This window comes from Pangasianodon hypophthalmus, chromosome 13 (assembly GCF_027358585.1).
Source record: "Pangasianodon hypophthalmus isolate fPanHyp1 chromosome 13, fPanHyp1.pri, whole genome shotgun sequence".
NCBI lineage: Eukaryota > Metazoa > Chordata > Actinopteri > Siluriformes > Pangasiidae > Pangasianodon > Pangasianodon hypophthalmus.
Window position 1 is genome coordinate 13,578,264 of NC_069722.1, and position 20,277 is coordinate 13,598,540.

General features: G+C 40.3%; 1 protein-coding gene across 12 annotated transcripts in view; it reads left to right on the forward strand.

The window, feature by feature from the left end:
* Positions 1 to 20,277, forward strand: part of nfixb (nuclear factor I/Xb) — a 143,615-nt gene that overhangs the window by 35,209 nt on the left and 88,129 nt on the right. For 10 of the 12 annotated variants that reach the window (XM_026916656.3, XM_034310244.2, XM_053239050.1 and 7 more), the window contains one exon: positions 16,630 to 17,161. In XM_026916656.3, coding sequence (XP_026772457.2) covers positions 16,630 to 17,161 — 532 coding nt within the window. Of the gene's footprint in view, positions 1 to 15,612; positions 15,800 to 15,867; positions 16,047 to 16,629; positions 17,162 to 20,277 lie in introns of those variants that run through there. The other 2 variants (XM_053239052.1, XM_053239048.1) reach the window with 2 other exon arrangements.

A 20,277-nucleotide genomic window follows, 5' to 3' on the forward strand; every position in this document is an offset into this window, starting at 1 on the left:
ACTGTCTTCTTTAAACAGTTCAAATATGTATACAAAAACATATTCTTCACTGGAGCTGCTGGGTTATTGAAATTGCTCCCCTTTTTGCAACAATTGCCTTTTTTTCTTTTTACAATCATTTGTCTTGTGTTTCACATTTAATATCTGCTGATATATATATTAAGGGGATCTATTTGCAGAAGGATTTTTTTTTCTGCAAAGCTATTTGTATTCTCCTCTTTCTTTGCCCTGGAAGCAGCATGTGATTAAAACAGCCGATACAGGCGTATTATATTTCCCTCAAGACTGTGAGGAATGTGAATGTATCATAACCATATTACACCAGTTAGGAGACACTCACTGTGCCAAGATCAGGGCGATGTAGATATGTAGGCACAATTGAGACTCTCAGCCTGCCCTCTCTTCTGTGTCCCTTAGCTGAATCAAGAAACGGTGGCTATGTCCAGAAAAAAGAGATGCCTCCTGCCTTAAAATACATTTGTTGTGAGTGAGGCATGTCGCTAGTGGGACTTTGGCTGGTACAATCCCTCCACTGTTAAAACAATGATGTGGTTGTGCTCCATAACCCAATTACGTCTCTCCAGAGCAAGAGAGAGAGAGAGAGAGAAAGAGAGAGAGAGACACTCTCTTAGTAAATCCCATACTTTCCAATCCTGATCTGAGAGCTTAAAGTAAAAGACCGTATTCATTTCCTTTCTGCAATGCTGCCCACCAAACCTGTGCTTCATGCCACAGAACTATATAATTGCAGCATGAAAATACAAACGCGCAGAGGTTCTGGAAAAAAAGGATATACTGATCTTTTTCCAATCTTTAACCGTCCACTTTTGGTGAGCCTGTTTCCACTGTAGCCTCAGGTTCCTGTTCTTGGCTGACACCTGTGGAACCGGATGTGGTCTTCTGCTGTTGTAGCCTATCCGCCATCCGCTTTTGACATGTTGTGCATTCTGAGATGCTTTTCTGCTCACCATAGTTGTAAAGAGTGGTTATTTGAGTTACTATAGTCTTGTCGGTTTGAACCAGCCAGACCTTTGTCCTGGCATTGTTCTGTGTAAACTGTAGACTTGTGTGTGAAGATCCCAGGAGATCGGCAGTTTCTAAAATACACAAACCAACCTGTCCTGCACCAGCAACCACGACATGGTCAAGTTACTGAGGTTACTTTTTTTTTTTTCCACCATTCCGATGTTTGATGTGACCAGTGACTAAAGCTGTGCTCTGCTGTCACATGATTGGCTGATTGGATAATTGCATGAATAAGCAAGTGTACAGGTGTTCCTATTAAAGTGGCAGATGAGTGTATTTATACAGGGAGAGAGAAGCACTTGTTTGGAATGGCAGGTTGAAGTACTGCGTGTTTGTCGTGTTTGTGGCATTTGGAGCTTTAATTCCGTGTGCTTTTCCATTTATTAAATTTTCGTGTAAAATGAACACCCCCTGCTAATGCTTTTGGGGGCCTCCAACTGCCAAATTGGGCCCTGTTGAGAACGGGGCGTGTCTCTGTGCTTCCCTCCAGCCAATGAAGTCTTTCAGCTTGAAGCCATCTCATTCGCATGCTGTGTCCCCACTGGCTACGGGTGTCTAAGTATCGCCATGGGGACAGTCCAGACCCCGGATTGGCTGTTGCCATGTTTTTGTTTACCCCTCCTGCTGCTGTCTGTCGTCAGCTCTCTGGTTTCCTGGTGCTGGGAGGTCACAGCATCTTTATTAATTCAACATGAGGAAGTTTGCTCAGGAAGAGGGGAAAGGGATGTGGGCAGTCATATTTACCGATAGGAAAAGGGTGTACGAGAGGACTGCGCACGTCAGACACCTTTAAATATTCTAGTGTGGAGCAGGAATATTTCTGCTTAGCCTGGGTAACTTTAGTAGACACTTGCTTGTGTCAAGTTAAAAGTTCTTCTCTGATAAACTGCATTTCTGTTCACAATCCACAACAGTGTTATGACAGAATGATAGGAATAGAGGCTAATTTTAGATTGATTTATTAAATAGACGTCTAACAGAGAAATACAAGGTTGGAGTTAAGACAATGTCAACATTTAAGCTTCATCTCTACCTGTGATTGCAAGTGAAGATATCTTGAATAAAGGAAAGGTTATCTAATATTTCTCATTAGGAGATTATTATATAAAAAATGCACACACCTGTACACATATTTACTGATTTCATGGATAAATTGTCTTATTCTATTGGCAGATAATTTTGCTTCTCCTAGATAAACACTTGAAAAAGCAAAAGTACCTGTTTATAGGCTTGAAACGAGTAAAAATAAGTAAAAATAGGCTTAATAATCTTATATTTGTTTAAGGAGAACTGTCAGTTGACTTTGCCCATAGATATTTTTTGCAGTGTAGAGAGATTGAAGCACCAGCACTTTCGTCCTTTAGTCTGTCCAGGTCTCTCACCTCCTCATCTGTACACTCTGACTCAAATAGGTAAAGTTGCAAAGCTTTAACTTTCATGCTAATACTGCCGTCAGCACCATTGTGGACCTTCGTTGTTATTGCCAGCTGAAGTGCATTCTGGAACCTTCAGCGTTTGTTGTGTCTCCACAACTTCTACCTTTGATTTCTCATTAATATGGCATTGTAGGTCGCTGAAAAATGGTGAGTGAAAAAAAGAAGCTCTTGCTTTCTTTGTTTTCGGGAGCTAACAGTAAAACCTGACTATTATCACTTCTGTGTGATATGGTTGAATATTTTCTCTCATTAAATGCCATTGTGAATTATGAAATATGATATCAGCCCAATAAACCACTATCTTCTTATGGGAATAACAAAAACACAGCACCAGCTAAAAATTAGCATTCCCAAATATTTCAATATAAACATATTTCAGGGTAGAGTTTTCCTTTAGGTTTTCACTCTTTCACTCTTTCTTTCACTCTTTCTGTCTAGAACTTGACCTGTAGGTCCATGTTAATTCAGGCACAGAAATAGGTGTTGGTAAGTCTTTCCCCTGCAGAATTGTGGGTCGCCCCAGAGATGACGCTGACCCCTATAGGTCTGGGCCGTGGTGCACAGAATGCCTTTTAAGTCTCTCTCTCTCTCTCTGTCTCTCTCTCTGTATCTCACTCTGTCTTTCTCTGTTGCCAAGGCCAAGTCTGGACACACCTGTAGGCTCTTTACTTTTGTGTCTCTTTCCTTGCTCCTCAATGACACCCTATCCAAGGGAAGACATTCGCAGACTTGACAGCCTGATATCTAAGGGTTTTTAGTAGGGCATGACAATGTAGGGAATGAAAAAAGAGAATGAAAGACAAGAAGAAGAGTGACTAAGAAAAGCAAGAGAGCGAGCGTGAGGATAAAGAGGATCAGTAATGGTGGTGAGTGCTTGGGGATGGTGATGAAGAGTGACAATGAAAGGGTGCAAGAAGAACAAGAGAAAGAAAGCGCGAGAGAGGAGGAGACAGGCAGGGTTGTGAGTTTGGGGCCGGCGCTAAAGCATTTGCATAAAGGGCAGGGCAGAGTGCCCAGCGGTGGAAAGGGTTGGCACCGCGCCTCACAGACTGGCAGAGGGGGCCGACTGAAGAGAGAAAAATAGTAGAGCAGGAGAATGACAGAGAAGCAGTGAGGAGGAGGAGGGGGGATTTAGTCAATAGTACTTCCCTTGTTCTGCGAGAGGAGGGCCCGGCTGCGTTGGCACTGGCGATGGGGAAATCTCTTGTTTGTGTGCTAGATTGCCCCTTTATTTCTTTGATTGCGGAGCATTCAGCGTTCGGCAAATGCCCTGTTTGTGTGAACCTGCGTGGTCCCACAGTTTAGGAGTTTAGCACTACGACACTGTTGTCATGCAATCAGCATGGTCTCACACTTTTTTGACATTTGTAACAATTTGTATGGCTCAATTTTTAAAAAAAATTAATTATGATGGGTATGATGGTTAGGGTTGGGGTGTGGTTAACACTTGCACATTTTCAAATTCATTCAAACTCAATCCAACAGTTTGATTTGACATGTATTTCTCATTAAATCAGATCCCATGCAGTACACTATTGCCCCGTTTCACTACTGTTTTTAATATTCAACTCACCCTTGCCATTTCATGTAATTCCATTACTTTATTAGCTCAAGTATTGTTTGTTAGATGACCCAACAGAGGGGCAACGGATCGAGCCAGTAGAAATGTAGACTCCAGGAGAGGAGAGGTTGCCGAGAAATTTTTGTGACCTGACACAATTCCATTTTTCAATCTATAAAAAAATACTTTGAAATAATTAATATTGTAAAACATTTGATTTCCTACATGTGCACCAAGGAAATAGCTTTTATAGCATAAAATAGCTAATTTTATGCTTATCCTCACTAACAAGGGCAACGTATTCCTATTTCAAAATCCGCTCCGCTCCTTCTCTTGTTCAGCAAGAGGCCACTTCCAAGTTGTGACAGGATGTCAAAGAGGGCATCTTAAAAACAGTATTGAAAGGGGGAATATGTTTTTTACTTCTTTTTTACTTCTAATCCCAGCTTCTCCCAGCATACAGTCAGCTGTAAGGGTCCTTGCAGCTGTAAGGTCCTGCACACTTTCATGCTCCTTCTCTCCACCTTTCTTCAGGTATTTTGAGGTCAGACTGATACCATATACTCAGACTGGAGCTCACTTCTGCAGCTATTCAATTTGGCAGAAGCTTCCTGTTACTTGTGAAAAGCACTTACTCCTTCAGTTACAGGCTGGACGTGCTACTACATTACTCGTCATTTGAAGCGGTCATTATTCAACACCAAATCCAGGGCATGATTGGTTAAGGTTAGAAGGTCTAAGAGCAGTTTATACATGATGTGGACTGCCCTTTGTCCATTCAAAGCCAGAGTGCTGCAAGCGTGGAATAGTCAGATGATGTCAGAGCTCGGCTGACTGAAAGGAACACTGGTGGTCAGTGTCATAGGAGCCTAGTCTATTTGTTTGATGTGATACTTTGTTTGTTCCCCCGACCAGCATGGCTTCTTCTTTTTTTAACATTATATGGATCCAGCATTCATAACAAAGACCCCTTTGTGTGCATTCAAAGTGTTGCGTTTTTTTAGCATTTTTTTTTTTCCAGGCATGTCAAAGTAGCATGTTCATGCGTGAATAAAAACCCACGATTTGTGCCGACATGCTGAGCTAATTGCGTTTTCAAAGGTTTTCTCTCCTCACCAGCGTTCTCTATAGGCCTGACAATGCTAAGCCTCGGCTTGAATCTCAATGAACACGAAAATCAGAGTGGTGCCAGCCGCGCGCATCGGCCCATGCAGATAACTTTGTGGTATGTTGAAATCAGACCCAAGTTAAGTAGGCTCGAGATTTCAGATAATGCTACAATAACAATGCTATCGGCACATCAAAGCAACTCGACCAGAAGAGGAATAATAAACAGCCAGTAAATTCGACCACGGGAGATGTTGATCATTTCTTTGCCTATTTAACTGTGATCTATTATTCATCATGGTTGAAAAATATTTTAAACCAAGTGCAGTTATAGATATATTTCTATGTAGTAGGTTTGGAAAAACAAGGAAAAATCAAAACTGTTTACATAAATATCCCAGTTTATATTTTTTAACCTGTAATTCCCTGATTTTATCTGTAATTACCAATATATCTCCTTCTGTGTTCTCATATAAAGCAATGTGTTGTCATTAAAAAACAGTATTTAGAGAGTTCATACACACACTCACTCTTATAAATTGAAACACACACCAGCAGTGAGATAGTCGTCCAACAGTATTGCATTATTGCAGTAATAAGTACAATATTAAAGTTGGTTTCTTATTTTTATATTTATTTCCTGTGTCCTTTAGCTATAGGTTTACATCACGATGCAACATGTTCTCACCTTCTGTTATGTGAGATGAAGGGAAAACGCTGGTATGTGTGGTATCTATGTAATGCTGTATATTAGAGCATAAATGTAACGTTATTGGTTGATCTTTGTTCTGTTTAGCTTCTACATTTTTGTATACGGTATACAGTATAGCACGACATAGCATAAGAGCAAGGATGGATCGCCACAAAACAATGCGTGCAACAGTGATTGTAAATTGTATGTTTAGTGTTCAATATGTGCTAATTCTACAGCAAATATCGTGAAGACCATGTTAGATTCTTACAGGAATATTTGATAATTTTTTTTCCTATTTTCTGTCGTCTGTAGCATATGGGTGATTACCAGTGACAAAAATTTCAGCATGTGTCCCTGTACTAAGAAATAAACAGACGATTGTTGGGCCAGTTGTCGATGGGCCTTTTTTTGTCTGTTTTTTGTTATTTTCTCAGTACAGGAAATGTGTTGAAATTATTGTGCATGGTAATTGCTCACACACTACAGATGCAATAAACAGACACTAGCTTTTTTAAAAAACGCTCTAATGTTCCTTTAAAGTACTTTGGATGATGTTGGGGACGCTTATAAACGCTGTCCCTGATAATGTGGTGGTGGCAGTGGGATTGAAATGTGCCGTACATGCCCGTTGGGATGCAGCACGATGCCACGCTGCGCCTTCGCTCCCTCCACGGCCACAAATTGCTTGCAGATATTTCACACATAGTAACGCGCCGATTTGTAAACTGGGATAATTACAAACCACGCCAAGCACCGCTTCAAAGATCTTTTCGCATCATTGCCTGGCCCGTGATCAGTGCGCGTGTGTGAATGTTTTTTTTTCTGTGGTGAAGTTCTTGGTTGTTCTTCATTATTCCTTGTGTGGTCTTAAATAACGAGCTAGTGCAAGGGTAATGAGTAGATTGATTACCGAAAGGACTTTTACGAGGTTTCGCTAGTATTTAGTTTAATACAGAAGCAAGAACAGGAAAAAAAAGGGTTTTAACTGGCATTTTAGGGTACAAATGCTTGAAACACGACAGGGGACTCTCAAGGGTGTATCTTTTGTATCCTTAGTTAAAGGAATATAAATGTAGAGCATAATTAATGCACATGGTGTATATATTGTGTGTTGTTACTACAGTCCCTACAGTGACACTGACCTTAAAGACAGATGTAAAAGAGAACCTTGATTGGACATAGATAGTGAGATAGATATGAAAAATAGTTTGTTTTCATTTGATACCCAGATTTCCCTGCACTGACTGACACTCAGGTATTTGGAGTTGAACTGATACTTGGACGGATTGTTTGCTCTACAAAGGAAGAGACTGCGCCGCGATAGACGCACTGATAAGACGGAAAGTGAGACTATCACATTAGTGCAGGTGTGGGAGAATGGATGCAGTGGATGCCACTAAAGCAGATAAAAGATTGAGTATTTTGACGGTTGAGATGTGTGTGAAACATGACTGCTGCATGAGTTTGTGCTCCTCGACACTATCTTTTATCGAGTATTATGAATCATCTGAGTGTGTCTATGGAGAAAGCAAAACAGACCTGCAGCAGAATGTTAGAAAAGGATGTGCAGACGTGTCTATTACCTGTGCCAGCACACACACACACACACACACATAAACACACACACATTGACACACCTGCTCCTTGGCTAACACCTCTACATAAGTGTAATCACACACAGTTTCTTTTTCTGAGTGTGAAAGTATGTGTCTGGACAGAAGCGTGTTGCGGTGTGACAAACTCTCTGACACAGAGGAGATGACCGTGCGTGGCTTTGCTCTGCTGTCTTTTTGTAGTAGAGTGTTCTCCGTGCTGGCACGCTGACATGTCTGGGCTGGCATCCCCATGCCACCATGAGCTAGCACATGACTCTTGCGCACACACCCTTCTCTCAGTCTGCTGTCTCACTATTTCTGGCTTTTACTTGCAAAACAATCAGGCCCAATCCACACATATACAGATATATTCTTGAAAATATGGTTTATTCTCTGAAATTTCGGCCTAAATGGGTTCAAATGGGTTTGAAAACACCCTTAAAAGTGGAGAAACTTTAAAACTCTATATATTTTTGAAAACAGTGACATCACACCGTCAACCTGCATACGTTTTACGCATGTGTTATAAACCGCATTAGGACTGTGTTCATCACGGCTACTGATCAGTTGTTACTTTACTTATTACACCCTAGTACTATCGCCACCTACTGGGCTGGCATGCTCATGTTTTCGAAATGTTCTTTGCATTTTCTTTTAATGATATTTTCAAAAATGCTGTTTGTGTGGACAGGATTTTATTTTTCTTGAAAATGGAGGGATAAAAAACATGTCTTTAAAATGTCTGTTATGACATGTTGTTAAAGCACATTTTCATTTTTACTTCGTTTTTTTTTTCTGGCACAGTCTCTCTCTGTGCGATTGTGGGGTCAGAGAGCAAAGTTAGAATCCGTCCTCCCCGGAGGAGGTCAGGGTCACAGTCAGGGACACACAGCGGGCTGTCCCGAACCCAAATCGGCCCATGCAGCGATGTGGGAAAACCACAGGCGGGTCTGAGATAAACCTGAGCAGGTTTTAAACGCAGAAATATACATCTCAACCTGAATAGAACACACACTTGCATCCCGACTAGAAAGCATACTTGATGATGGTCATGTGAAGCATTATTCCAAATTACAAGGAAAATACAAGGCGAAAATGCTTGATTAGTTTACTTGTTAGTACGCCGGTGCATAGAATTCAAACATTTGAAAAACAGCCCGTTTCAGGTAGAACTTGCACAAAGAGACAGAGTTCTTTTGCCTTTCTCAACAGCCACCTTTCGTTCTGCTGCTGGAAACAGTGCGACTCCATCAGTCCACACTAATAAATTCACATGCAGCACAGCTTCTGTGTTGTCATTTTTAATGATGTGCTTCATAAATACGGGTGCGTACATTCTTTCTCCCAAGCCAGTGAGTTTTAGTTCTGCCAATATTTTTTGCAGTAATCTCCGTAGGCCTTCCAGCAGGACAAATTTCAGTTTTGCTCCAGCAGCTTTTCCATTAACAAACCTTACCAGTCTCTTGGGTTTGGGTGGAGCGCCGATCTGTATCAAATTAGCCTCCGATATATGTAAGGATGCAAGTTTTTAAAACCAAAATTTATTACTCCATGCTTTGTCATTAGCTCACCCTTTTGACAAAATAGACATTATTCAGCATTCATCTGAACACAGTAAATTAATGCACTGCAGTTTTATGGGCCGTACTTGGGGCGCACAGTCTTTGTGTAAAAAAAACATTGTGGAAATGTGGAAAACATTTAAATTAGATTTTTTTTTCTTTCATGGGGTGTTTGTCTGCTTTCTGATGAGAACCAGCCTGCGTTCAGGTTTTCTCTGCACAGCGCTTTAGTTTTGTTGTTCTTTAGTAAATGTTGCCAGAGGAAAATATAACTTAGCAATGGAGCTTTTCGTCTTTTTGATAAATGGCTTTCACGATATTAATGTGATGTGCGTCCGCGTCGAGAGCGGGAAGAGAGAAGCGCTCTTGAAATCTTTAATCCCTCAAGGGGATCCAACGCCAAGCGGCCTTTCCAAATGCAGAGGTTTTTCCGAAGAGACCGATCCATTCCAGTGTGAGCAACTATAACACAGTCAGCGTTTAGTAAATTAAAGCCATGTAATTGATTCTGATGAAGTGACACTCACATTCAGTAACTTTGACCTGAGCACGCAACATTATGCAATCAAATAGGCCTGTTTCAGGAAATTAAGAAAAAAAAATCAAACACACGAGGACGCAGAGTTGAACTGGTGTAGTTATGCATGTTGATAAAGCCTGTTTGAATTTTAATATGAATTTTAATACTTTGACATATGAATAGTCTAGCACAACTTATGCCAAAGATAACACTGTATTGCATTAATGAGCTATGTAGCCTAAAGTCAAAGAACACTGTGATAAGTGTATAGATTTATGCCTAATTATGTTTCCCGATACTAAAACTCAGTTAATGTGCCAATAAGCCTTTTGACCACTCCGAATATGACTACTGGGATACAGCAAAGTCCAACTGTGCAAACATAGGGCTTGATATTTCTTATACAACTGAGCCTACAACAAGTGAAATGAAGTAGTAGATTTTATTCAACTCAGTACGTGCAGTATGATTATGTAAAACCTTCCCTAAAAAAGTGCTGCCTTTTTTGAGGACAAAAAAAAGTAAAATATTTAATAAGAAATGATATAGTCTAGTCCTATGAATGACACCTTCATGCGCAATTTATACTTTACAGGTACAGCCTTGCAAATGTTGCTTTAAAAAAGTGCTTAAAGATTTTAAGCTACACCAAACCTTCTTTGTTTGTCAAAATAGATTTTTAACTAACCTTTTTTTTTTCATCACTATCTACGTATATCACTATCTCCCTGTATATTTAATGTAAGCTGCTTGCAGAGCGAACAGCATAACCTTTTACAGATGTCTAGCCTTCTCAGTGTATCAGAGTTAAACTATGTCAGCCAGAAAGGCTTCTCTGTGTTCGCATAAAGAGTTAATTTGGTTCTTGGCTCGGTCCTCTGAACTGTGTTTAGGCCTCCGCACCGAGAACCGGGACAAAGCAAGAGAACAAAGCTGTTTCAGCCTCCTCTAAAATAGAGCATCTCCTCATTAGTGGCATGCATGCGCCTCATTTATTTATTTATCTCTATTTATTTATTTCATTTTTCATTTTTTTAAAATGTATATACGCCATGGAAGTCCTGTGACTAAGGAATTGTGTTTAGGAGTATTTTTCAGCTGTAGGTTTAGGGTCATAAGGTTCATTCTGATGTGACATGTGGAGACACAGTTCTATTTGGCGCATTGTTAAACAAATTTTGATCAGCATTGTAGCACACTCTTGATAATCCAGGTAAAGTTATGTGGCTTCTCATGCAAATGTAAAGCCAGAGTGTTTTGCATGAGCAGCCAGTGTAAAACACGTGATAGGGATGACAAATGGCCTATTCTTATTTGCCCTTATTATGTCGTTTGATTGAACAGTGGTTAAAAACCTTTTAGATATTATGATTTTTATGTATATCTTATACACCTCTGGCTTTTTTTTAAAGATAAATATATGGTGTATAAAATGCATTGACAAATAGTTACAATTTCTCAACTGAGACCATTATTTAAAATTATAATCGGTAATAATATTTTGATAAACCTCATGCCTTTTTTTAATATCGAATGTTATAGATTACATTCACTTTATCAATAGTATGGGTTAAAGAGAGATTATTGCAGGCGTTATCTCTTTCCATTTTTCTCTGTGCATATGGATTTTAAACATTTTATGCCAGGAAAATATATTAGCTAATGAGTTTGGCCACACGAGAGATTTTTTGCAGGCTGTGAAATTACACACTTCCATTATTCAGAATTCATGCTTGGGAGCTGAACACGTTTTTTTTCCCTGGCCAAGTTGTAATTTAGCTGCATTTATTTGTAGGTGTTTGGGTGTATTTCTGTTCTTATTAATTGGAACCGGATTTTTACCAACGGCGACAAAATAACACAAATGCTCGGTCAGCGTTGGATGCCAAGCCGCGTTTCCAGCTCGTTCATTTCCATGCGGAAGCTGGCAGACACTTGCGAGATGGTGTCTTGTCTCTTTTTTAAGCATTAATATTGTAAGTGCAGGGTAAGGAGGAAAACACACGCACGCACACATACACACACGCACACACACACACACGCTCGGCCTGTTTAATTGAGTTGGCAGAGGACTCGAGGTCTTCATCCTCGTCGGCCAAGCTGACGGACTAGACTTGACACTTGACGCGTAGATAACAGATATGATCGCTTGATGTTATGTGATGACAATTTAGAAACATTTTATGATTTTATTTAATTTTCTGTAGTAATCAATGGGCCTGAATATGGTTTCTTAGACAAAGATCAAGCTGGGTACTTACAAAGATTCCCATAGACATTATCTAGGCCAGCCATTTTCCTGTTAAAAATTGAAAATAGGAAACAAAAACATATAGCTATAATCATTTTGTATCTGCTTATACACAGTAAATGTTCAGCTACCATTTCTTCAAGAATGAGATCTGATTTATTTTTCTCAGTTACATATCATTACCCTTTTTCCCCTTGGCCAGGGGTATTCAACTACAATTTGTAAAGGTCAAGTTAAATAAAATTCTTTCCCTGCAAAGGTCTGTATAGGCAACTAACACGACTGAATAGCAGCACTCACCTTTTAATGTGTAACTATTAATAATTAGTTTTAAATAAGACAATTTAAGTGATTATGTTTGGTTTCCTAATGGTGCTTCACGTTACCGCTGATGAATAGCACCATGGAGTTTGAACATATGAGACACATCTATTTTCATCTTAAAGCAGAGAATAAACACAAACTTCTTTCCATTCGTCTTTAAACAAGCCGTGAAGTCAGTTCTCTGACCAGAAGGGGTAAATAAAATTAGAATTCTTGTCTGTGAAATTTTTCTATTTCTAATCTAATGTCTCCTAATGAGATTGGATAAATCACAACAGAGGATCTGCTATAGAAGCTGACTTATTTCATGTTTAGAAAACTAGAATCACTGAACTACAGCTAGTTCTTTTCATATGTTTATTGGTTCTGCTACAGTACTTTTTTCAAGTCCTCGGTTCAGTCCGCTGCCATACTTTGCTGGATCTGCAAATGGAGCAGAAGTGGACTGCTATGTACCACACTACAACTGTGAGTGACAATTTCCTTGCCTTTTTTGACAGACTTCTTGATGCGAGTCACAAGCTCTGCAAAAATACTGCAGCAGAAACTAGTGTGTGAGGATTGTAAGTGGTAATAAGTCAAAAACGTACGCTGTTATTTAGAGTAGACTCAAATTACATATGGACATAGCGCAAGTTGTTCATGAGACGCTTTCAGAGCATGCGCCTGCTTAGTTATGTGAAAAGCTGTGGTACTAGTAAATGACTTATAATTGCTTAATAAACAGTAAAATATTTTTGATTAACAAAGGAAGTGTTTTGCCTCATTACATCCACAGTCAGGCTTTGTATGAACAAGCCACAAATGCATGTTTCAAATGCACGTTTCTAAATGCACATACTGTTCACGTCCAATTATTGACTGTATAAGCTCTGGCTCTACCGGAGGAAGTCATTAAAGACTGTATTTCATACACAAAGCGGACTGTTTGTTTTACATATGGGCTTTTCCTGCATCTGAACCAACTGACATTCATAAACAAATGTTCCTCACTTCAGGTTGTGCTTCAATTAGCATCTTACAAAAGACCTCAAGCAGGTGCTGTTTTTGACACATTGAATCCTGTTTGAAAGAGATCATAGTAATGAAGAGGTTTAAGGTAAATAAGAGGGATGTTTGCGTTGTGACAGGTGGATTTGTATAACCACTATTGCCACTGCACTCTTCAGCTGGTGCCTTGTATGGCCTGTTTGATTTAATGGCTATTTGCATGTGTATGATAGTCTGGCACTCCATGTCCAAGTTGTGGTTACATACGGATCCGTAGCCTGAAAATGTTTACTGGCAGCAACCATAATCATCTTAATACTGGAGCAGAGCCCAGTCATATAAGCTATATATTTCAGTCTCAGTTGCATATTTCTCCAATTTCAGATCACATTTATTCTCATCTCTGCCTGCGCATGTTTCCAGGCTTATAAAGCAAAGCCATTCGTTTATGTGCCTTTGTTTGTTCTTGCTCCCAAGTAATTCAGTGGCAACACAGTCTGTAAATTCAGGACAGGGAAGCTTATGGTTCGTGTCGTCTGTTAGACATTTGACTGAGCTCATATGCTGTATGTTATTTGTAGATGCCTATGAGCAGCGGTTATGAAAAAACTGCATCTTTATAGCCAAGTGAGATATTTAATGCCTGTTTGGAATATAAAAAGGGTGTGAAGAAAAAAACGATTCGGAAAATTGGTCCGACAGTCTCTGATACGGCCTCGCCGGTTTAGCCTAGATCTGGTTCGAAGTGGAAAGGAAAATGGTCAAAATTGAATTGGCATCAAAAATTCATCAAACAGTTGATGAACAGGTGTGCATATGTAAGTGTGTGTGTGTAAGAGAGAGAGAGAGAGAGAGAGTGCATCACAGCACCAAGTCATAAGATTGGAAGTACAACAGTTTCAAAAAAATCTTAGCAGGAAATCTTGACAAAATCAAAAACTTAAATTTAACTGAACTGAATCATATTGAACTGGGCATGAATCAAATCATATAGATGCAGAATCGAATCATATCAGATCAGTGGTGAATTGAAGTGTCTCGATTTGTTACTTGTTTAACTGTATAATTTTTGTTATCTCGCATGCTACATATGGAGGTGTGCATCATATCGTATCATCTGAAGGAAGGAGATAATTATAATGTTTGAATAGTTTCACAGGATAATTATAGTGTGTAGTATTGTTGCTCAATGTGAAAGCACCGTTGTTATGTACAGCTTCCCGAAATACCAGGATCTGTGAGTGGGTCAGATAGTTAGTGCGCCCTCTTGTCCCTGAATCTGTGTAATAAAGCTCCCCGGGTTCAGCGCTAAGATGCGTGAGAGCGGCATGTGTTTGTTTCTTAATCGGACATGCACGCATCAGTATTTGGTGAAATGAGGAGGCGTGTTGCTCTCTCATGGCTTTGTTTCGGGGTGCTAAATCCAGGAGCAGCTGCCGGCTGCTGGGTCCGTTGGGATTTTTGCGGGAGCTCTGTGCTCTCTCCCGTCACCCTGTGCCAAGGAGGCATTACGCAAGTGGCGAAAAAAAAGGGGTTGGGGTGGAAGAAGAAGCTAAGTGCAGACATGACGATGGCTGCTACGACTCGGTGAAAGTGGCAATATCGCTATCTGAGGAGTGTATGTTGAACTTTGTCTCTACGGCACATAGGAAGTGTTCCGATTGGCAGATTGTGTGCTATCGGACTGGGCTACACACTCTTGCTCGCTCCTTTCCTCCCTCCCTCTGTCTCTTTCTCCCTCACTCTCTCTCTCTCTCTCTCTCTCTCTGCCCTCTTCTCTTTTTCCCTCCCTTTCAACTCCTGAAGCGAACGCATTGGCTGGGCTACAGACATCTCGTTGCCAAATAGGTGGGCCCTACTCATGTTGGCAAAGACTCCGGCAATGGTTAGGGAAAGAACACGTATAGGACGAGAAAGAGAGAGAGAGAGAGAGCGTGATCGAGTGAGAGTGTTGGAGAGAAAGAGAGGAAAAAAAAGAAGCAGCACTTGGGTTTGCCAGCGGTCGTATGAGCTCGTCCAACATTGATTCGCCTCTCTTTTTTTTCCTCCCCATATTCTGCGCTTTGCTCTTGCCAGCTCCCCCCTTCTTCTTTGCAGGAGTGTGTACGTATGTGTGAGGGATTGAGCGTATGTGTGTATGTGTGTGTGTGTATGTGTGTGTATGTGTGATTCTTTTTTTGTGTGTTCTGCTGGACTCAAAGATCTAAGCAAACACCATCACCAATTACGCCTTGCCAAGGATTTTTTTTTTTTTTTTGTCTGGCTTAATTTTTTTTTTAATTTTCGAACTTGTGAACGGAGTGTTTATTTTGAGCGTGACTTTTCCAGTTGTTCTACTCCTTTTTTTGTGCAATACTACCTGAATTTTTTTTCACTCCGTCATAATTTTTTAAATAAAAATTTTGATTTCTTTCTTCAGGATTTTACTAGGAAATATTTAAGCAGCAGTGAGCTCTTCTTTTATCCTGCGGACATCTTGAAATTGTTTTAAAAATTGTTTTACATTTTTAATCATCAAAACAATTTTCTCCTCCTCCATTCACTAGCAAGTGGAGTGTCTTCCGTCTTCTCCAAGTTCTTTAACTTCCGCCAAATTTTTTGGACTCTGCCAAACCAGTGGTAGCTTCGGCGGCGAGCGAGCAGTGAAGAAACCGGTGCAGGCTGATTCTTTTTGGGTTTTTTCCCCTCCCCACTCTGAGCAGCGTGCCAAACCTATAATGAGAGTGCAACATGGTAACTACCCGGCTTTCTCTTTGTACCTCTTGCTGCATTGTGAGTTTGCTGGTCATGTGAACATGTGTGGATTTCTGCTGCATGCTTGCGGCTCAGAGAGGTTGTGATGGCAGGTGTTGAAGCGGCGCAGTTGAACCGTGGGCTCATGGTGGCGAGGGTTGGCGCTGAGGGGTTGGGGCACGGTGGCCCTGGTATGCTGGCACCGTGGCGCGGTTTGAGCTTTGTCACTGAGCGCTGTATGCTGAAGGTATTATTGGGGATGTGAATGGGGCTTCTGTTGTTGCTGGAATCAGCACTTGTATTGGCCTGATCTGACTAATGATGGCTACCTGCACTAAATAACTGAATTTTGGAAATTTTATTTACAGAATCTGTGCTCCTAAAATAGCTAAACTATTTTCAAGCAGCCTTAAATTGCATTATAATTGATATAAATTTTGCATTTTGTATGACTTATTTGTGTTTACTTTTAGAATTTATCTTAAATTTTATAAGCATTATTTTTGATAGGTTAACTTTCTGTGTGACTTTCAAGAATTTATAATTTTTCATTAACCTGATATTCTGTTGTTTCTTAACATTTTCTTAACATTTTTTATTTTATTTTATTAATTTTTTTAGAAAACATTATCTATCTCTCTCTCTCTCTCTCTCTCTCTCTCTCTATATATATATATATATATATATAACAAATAATTTATTACTTTTTATCTCTCTTTTTTTCTAAAAATGTGTTTTTTCTAATACAGTTAGAAGATTTTGATTACACTTAAGAATTTTAATATGCTTTGCATTTTGAATTAATTGTTTTTCCGTCTTGTCATCTGCAGGATGAGTTCCATCCGTTTATCGAGGCGCTGCTGCCACATGTGCGTGCCTTCTCCTACACCTGGTTCAACCTGCAGGCGCGCAAGCGCAAGTACTTCAAGAAGCACGAGAAGCGCATGTCGAAGGATGAGGAGAGGGCAGTGAAGGATGAGCTGCTGGGCGAGAAACCCGAAATCAAGCAGAAGTGGGCGTCGCGTCTGCTGGCCAAGCTGCGCAAGGACATCCGGCCCGAGTTCCGTGAGGACTTTGTGCTCACCGTAACGGGCAAGAAGCCTCCATGCTGCGTGCTCTCCAACCCCGACCAGAAGGGCAAAATCCGCCGCATCGACTGCCTCCGTCAGGCCGATAAGGTGTGGAGGCTCGACCTGGTCATGGTCATCCTGTTTAAAGGCAGCCCGCTGGAGAGCACGGACGGCGAGAGGCTCGTCAAATCGCCCCAGTGCACCAACCATGGCCTGTGTGTCCAACCACATCACATCGGAGTCTCCGTTAAAGAGCTCGACCTCTACCTGGCCTACTTCGTCCACTCGCCAGGTCAGTGGTGCCTTTACACACATGAACACACACTTTCACACCTGCACACGCTCTTTGAGTGGCATATAGTAAAATACACATTTGAATAAAATTTTACATAACATTTAAATGTGTACTGCTCACACCGACCAATTGGTTAATGCATTTGGACTTTATTCAGAGATTATTTATATAAATTTGATGTGATTATGTTTCAGTTGTTAGTTTTGGACTGTTTATTTTTCTAGCTTGAATGTAAAATCTATCCAAACAGAGAGTAATTAGTGGTTTTCAGTTTGTTACATTTTTCGGTTCGTAAAATAGGTGAGCAGTTTAGATAAAGTTAGGCTGCTTTGAGTATGTGTAACTGTATATGTCTCTGTGTGTGTGTGTGTGTGTGTGTGTGTGTGTTAATTTGAGGATGTATTGTGGCAGAGATATAGTGCCATAGACTGAGCTCAACTTTGCACACACACACACATGCATGTAACACACACACACACACACACACACACACACACACACACACACACACACAGACCACCTCACACATTCCATGGGTGGCTGAACATTTTATAATCAGCTGTTAAATTTTAGGCAGTTTTGTATCTATTTAAATTTCTTTATTAAAATGTTTTTGTCTATTCAAATGATAATTAAATTGTGTAAAGGTAAATGGTAGTAAAATTAGCTGAGCTATTTGAATTGAGTGTCCTAATTATTCATGGATGACACACGTTCTGTAAAATTGTTTTACTAGAAAATTTGTAATGATTAAAATATACCAGTAAAAATAATTAACAGACAAATTTCATAACCACAGCGCTGACATTGTAAATGTTAATGTAAAGGATAGACAATATTCGAAGCTGCAATTTTATGTGTAAGAGAAATTTTTTTAGAGTTTAAGAATAATGAAAACCTGTGCAGTGTGAATTATTGTAATCATGTTCTTAAATTCTCTCTTTAGCTTGACGTAGTAGTAATATTTTGTGCAGCGTTTTCGTTGCACATCAGTGCAGCAGTGTTGTGTGTCTCTGCCGCCGTCCTCCCGCAGCTGAACTGAACAATAGTTTCCCGCACTGTGTGGATATTTGGGCATAATGCAGCTCTTTGGCACGGGCCGGAAAAGAGATTTCACGCCCCATGCAGAGCTCCTTTCAGCGCTCCGTCTTGCCGTGCCTTTGCGCTCTCACAATATGCCTCCTCTCAGCTTATCTCTCTTAATCGCAGGCCTTTTAACCTGTCTGACCGCTCATCGCTCCACTAGCTTTCACTCTGCGATGTCTCTATTTGCTTCTGAAGGGCCAGAAAAAGGAGGTGTGAACTTAGTGACCATTCTGAATGACAAGGTATTTTTGTTTTTTTGGAGAAACATAGAAGACTCAAACTGAATCTTTTTTTGTGGCGTGAAACTAAAATTGAGTTTCCAAGGCATATCTAAGCCCAGGATCTGACATGATATTTGTATATTTATTAGTTAAAAATGGTGTCTGATTATTGTCAGCTACCGAGCTACTACTCATTATGCATAATGCTGAATTTAAAATGACAGAATTGTTCCTTCTCTCAAATCTACTATTGTTCCTTCTGTCATTCGTCTGATTTGATAATTAGGTTTTAATATAGCCTGTTCATCCTCTTTATCTCAATTACATACATTATGTTCTTGTAACACATTGACAACGTGGCATGGGCAGATTTGACACCTATGAGATCATCCTCAGTTTAGCATTACATGGTGGATGATAGGGAAAGTTCTTCTGCTTGTTTGTGTGTGTGTGTGTGTGTGTGTGTGTGCGCACGTGTGTGTGACAGAGTGATGGATGGTGTCCTCAGTCTTAGTCATATTTGGACCTAGCTTTCTCGTAGCACTCTTACTCTCGCACAGTCTTGCTAAAAACATGTGTCTTCTCGCATCCCTAATCAAGCAGGGCTGAGTACAGAGCCTGGACAGGATGAACATGTGAAACACATGTGTGGAGGAGGGAGAGAGAGACAGAGAGAGAGACAGAGAGAGAGACAGAGAGAGAGCAGGAGAGAGAGAGAGAGAAAGTGTTAGCACCATAAAAGGAGTACAACTAGTTGTGTTCTGTTTTCTCCCTTCCAGAGAGAAACATCGACCCTTTTTAAAGTCCTGTCATGCATGAAATCTACGTTTCACGATGAGAATAGCTGTGGAGGTGTCTGAGATATCTGCGAGGTGTTGCAGTTCTACAAGGAGACAAGTATGAGATTGTAAAAAAAAAAAAAAAAAAAGTGTAAACATCCTTGTATGGTGTGAATTTGAGAAACGATTTGCTTGTGTTTCGTAACACATGCATTTCCTCCACTCTTCCAGTGTGTGTAGCACAAGGCTGGAACTCCGGGAGCCGCTGCTGCTCACTCGTCTGTGCGTCGACACTCAGACTCCAGCCAAGTGCGTTTTGTCCCTCAGACATAACACGAAACAAAGACAGAGATAAGGTCAGGGAGAGCAGTCGAGCTTTTGAGCAAGCAGAAAATCCTTGTGTTCCTTCTTGGCGGATAAACAAGGCAAAGTGGCATTTTTTGGAAAGCGAGCGGCACCCCGCTGCTCGAGCGCTCCGGCCCGGGCCCTGAACCAGGCCACGGCCGCTAGGACGTTCAATCTAGGATTAAATAAATAAAACGCTGTCTGCTAATGCTCATATTTTAGACTAGCTTTTTCAGACGGCCCCTGTGATTCGATTTTCCAGAAACATTAATGACTGGGTGAAACAGTGTTTTAGATGACATGCTTGCACCGTGTTAAACAGGGAATTTACCATCCGGAGCACAAACGCTCGGGCTTGGACCAGATTCAGATTCCGGCTCCTCTTTGTGTCTCTATGTGTCAAAGAGGAAGAAATGGAAAGATGTGAAAAGTGAAAAAGTAGTTGTTCTGAATAGTTGTGAATTTTGGGCTAGATATAGAAGAGCAATTATTGGTTGTGAGCTACAAAGAATTATATTAATATCATATATTACTATGGAATATATAAGTACCACTTTCTGGTCAAATGTTTTGAGCACTCTGTATTTTAGCATTTTTGTTTAAATATTGTAAAACATTTATTTTTGTATTGAATATTGTTATTGATTATTGAGAAATATTAGAAATTGCCAAAAATAGGCAC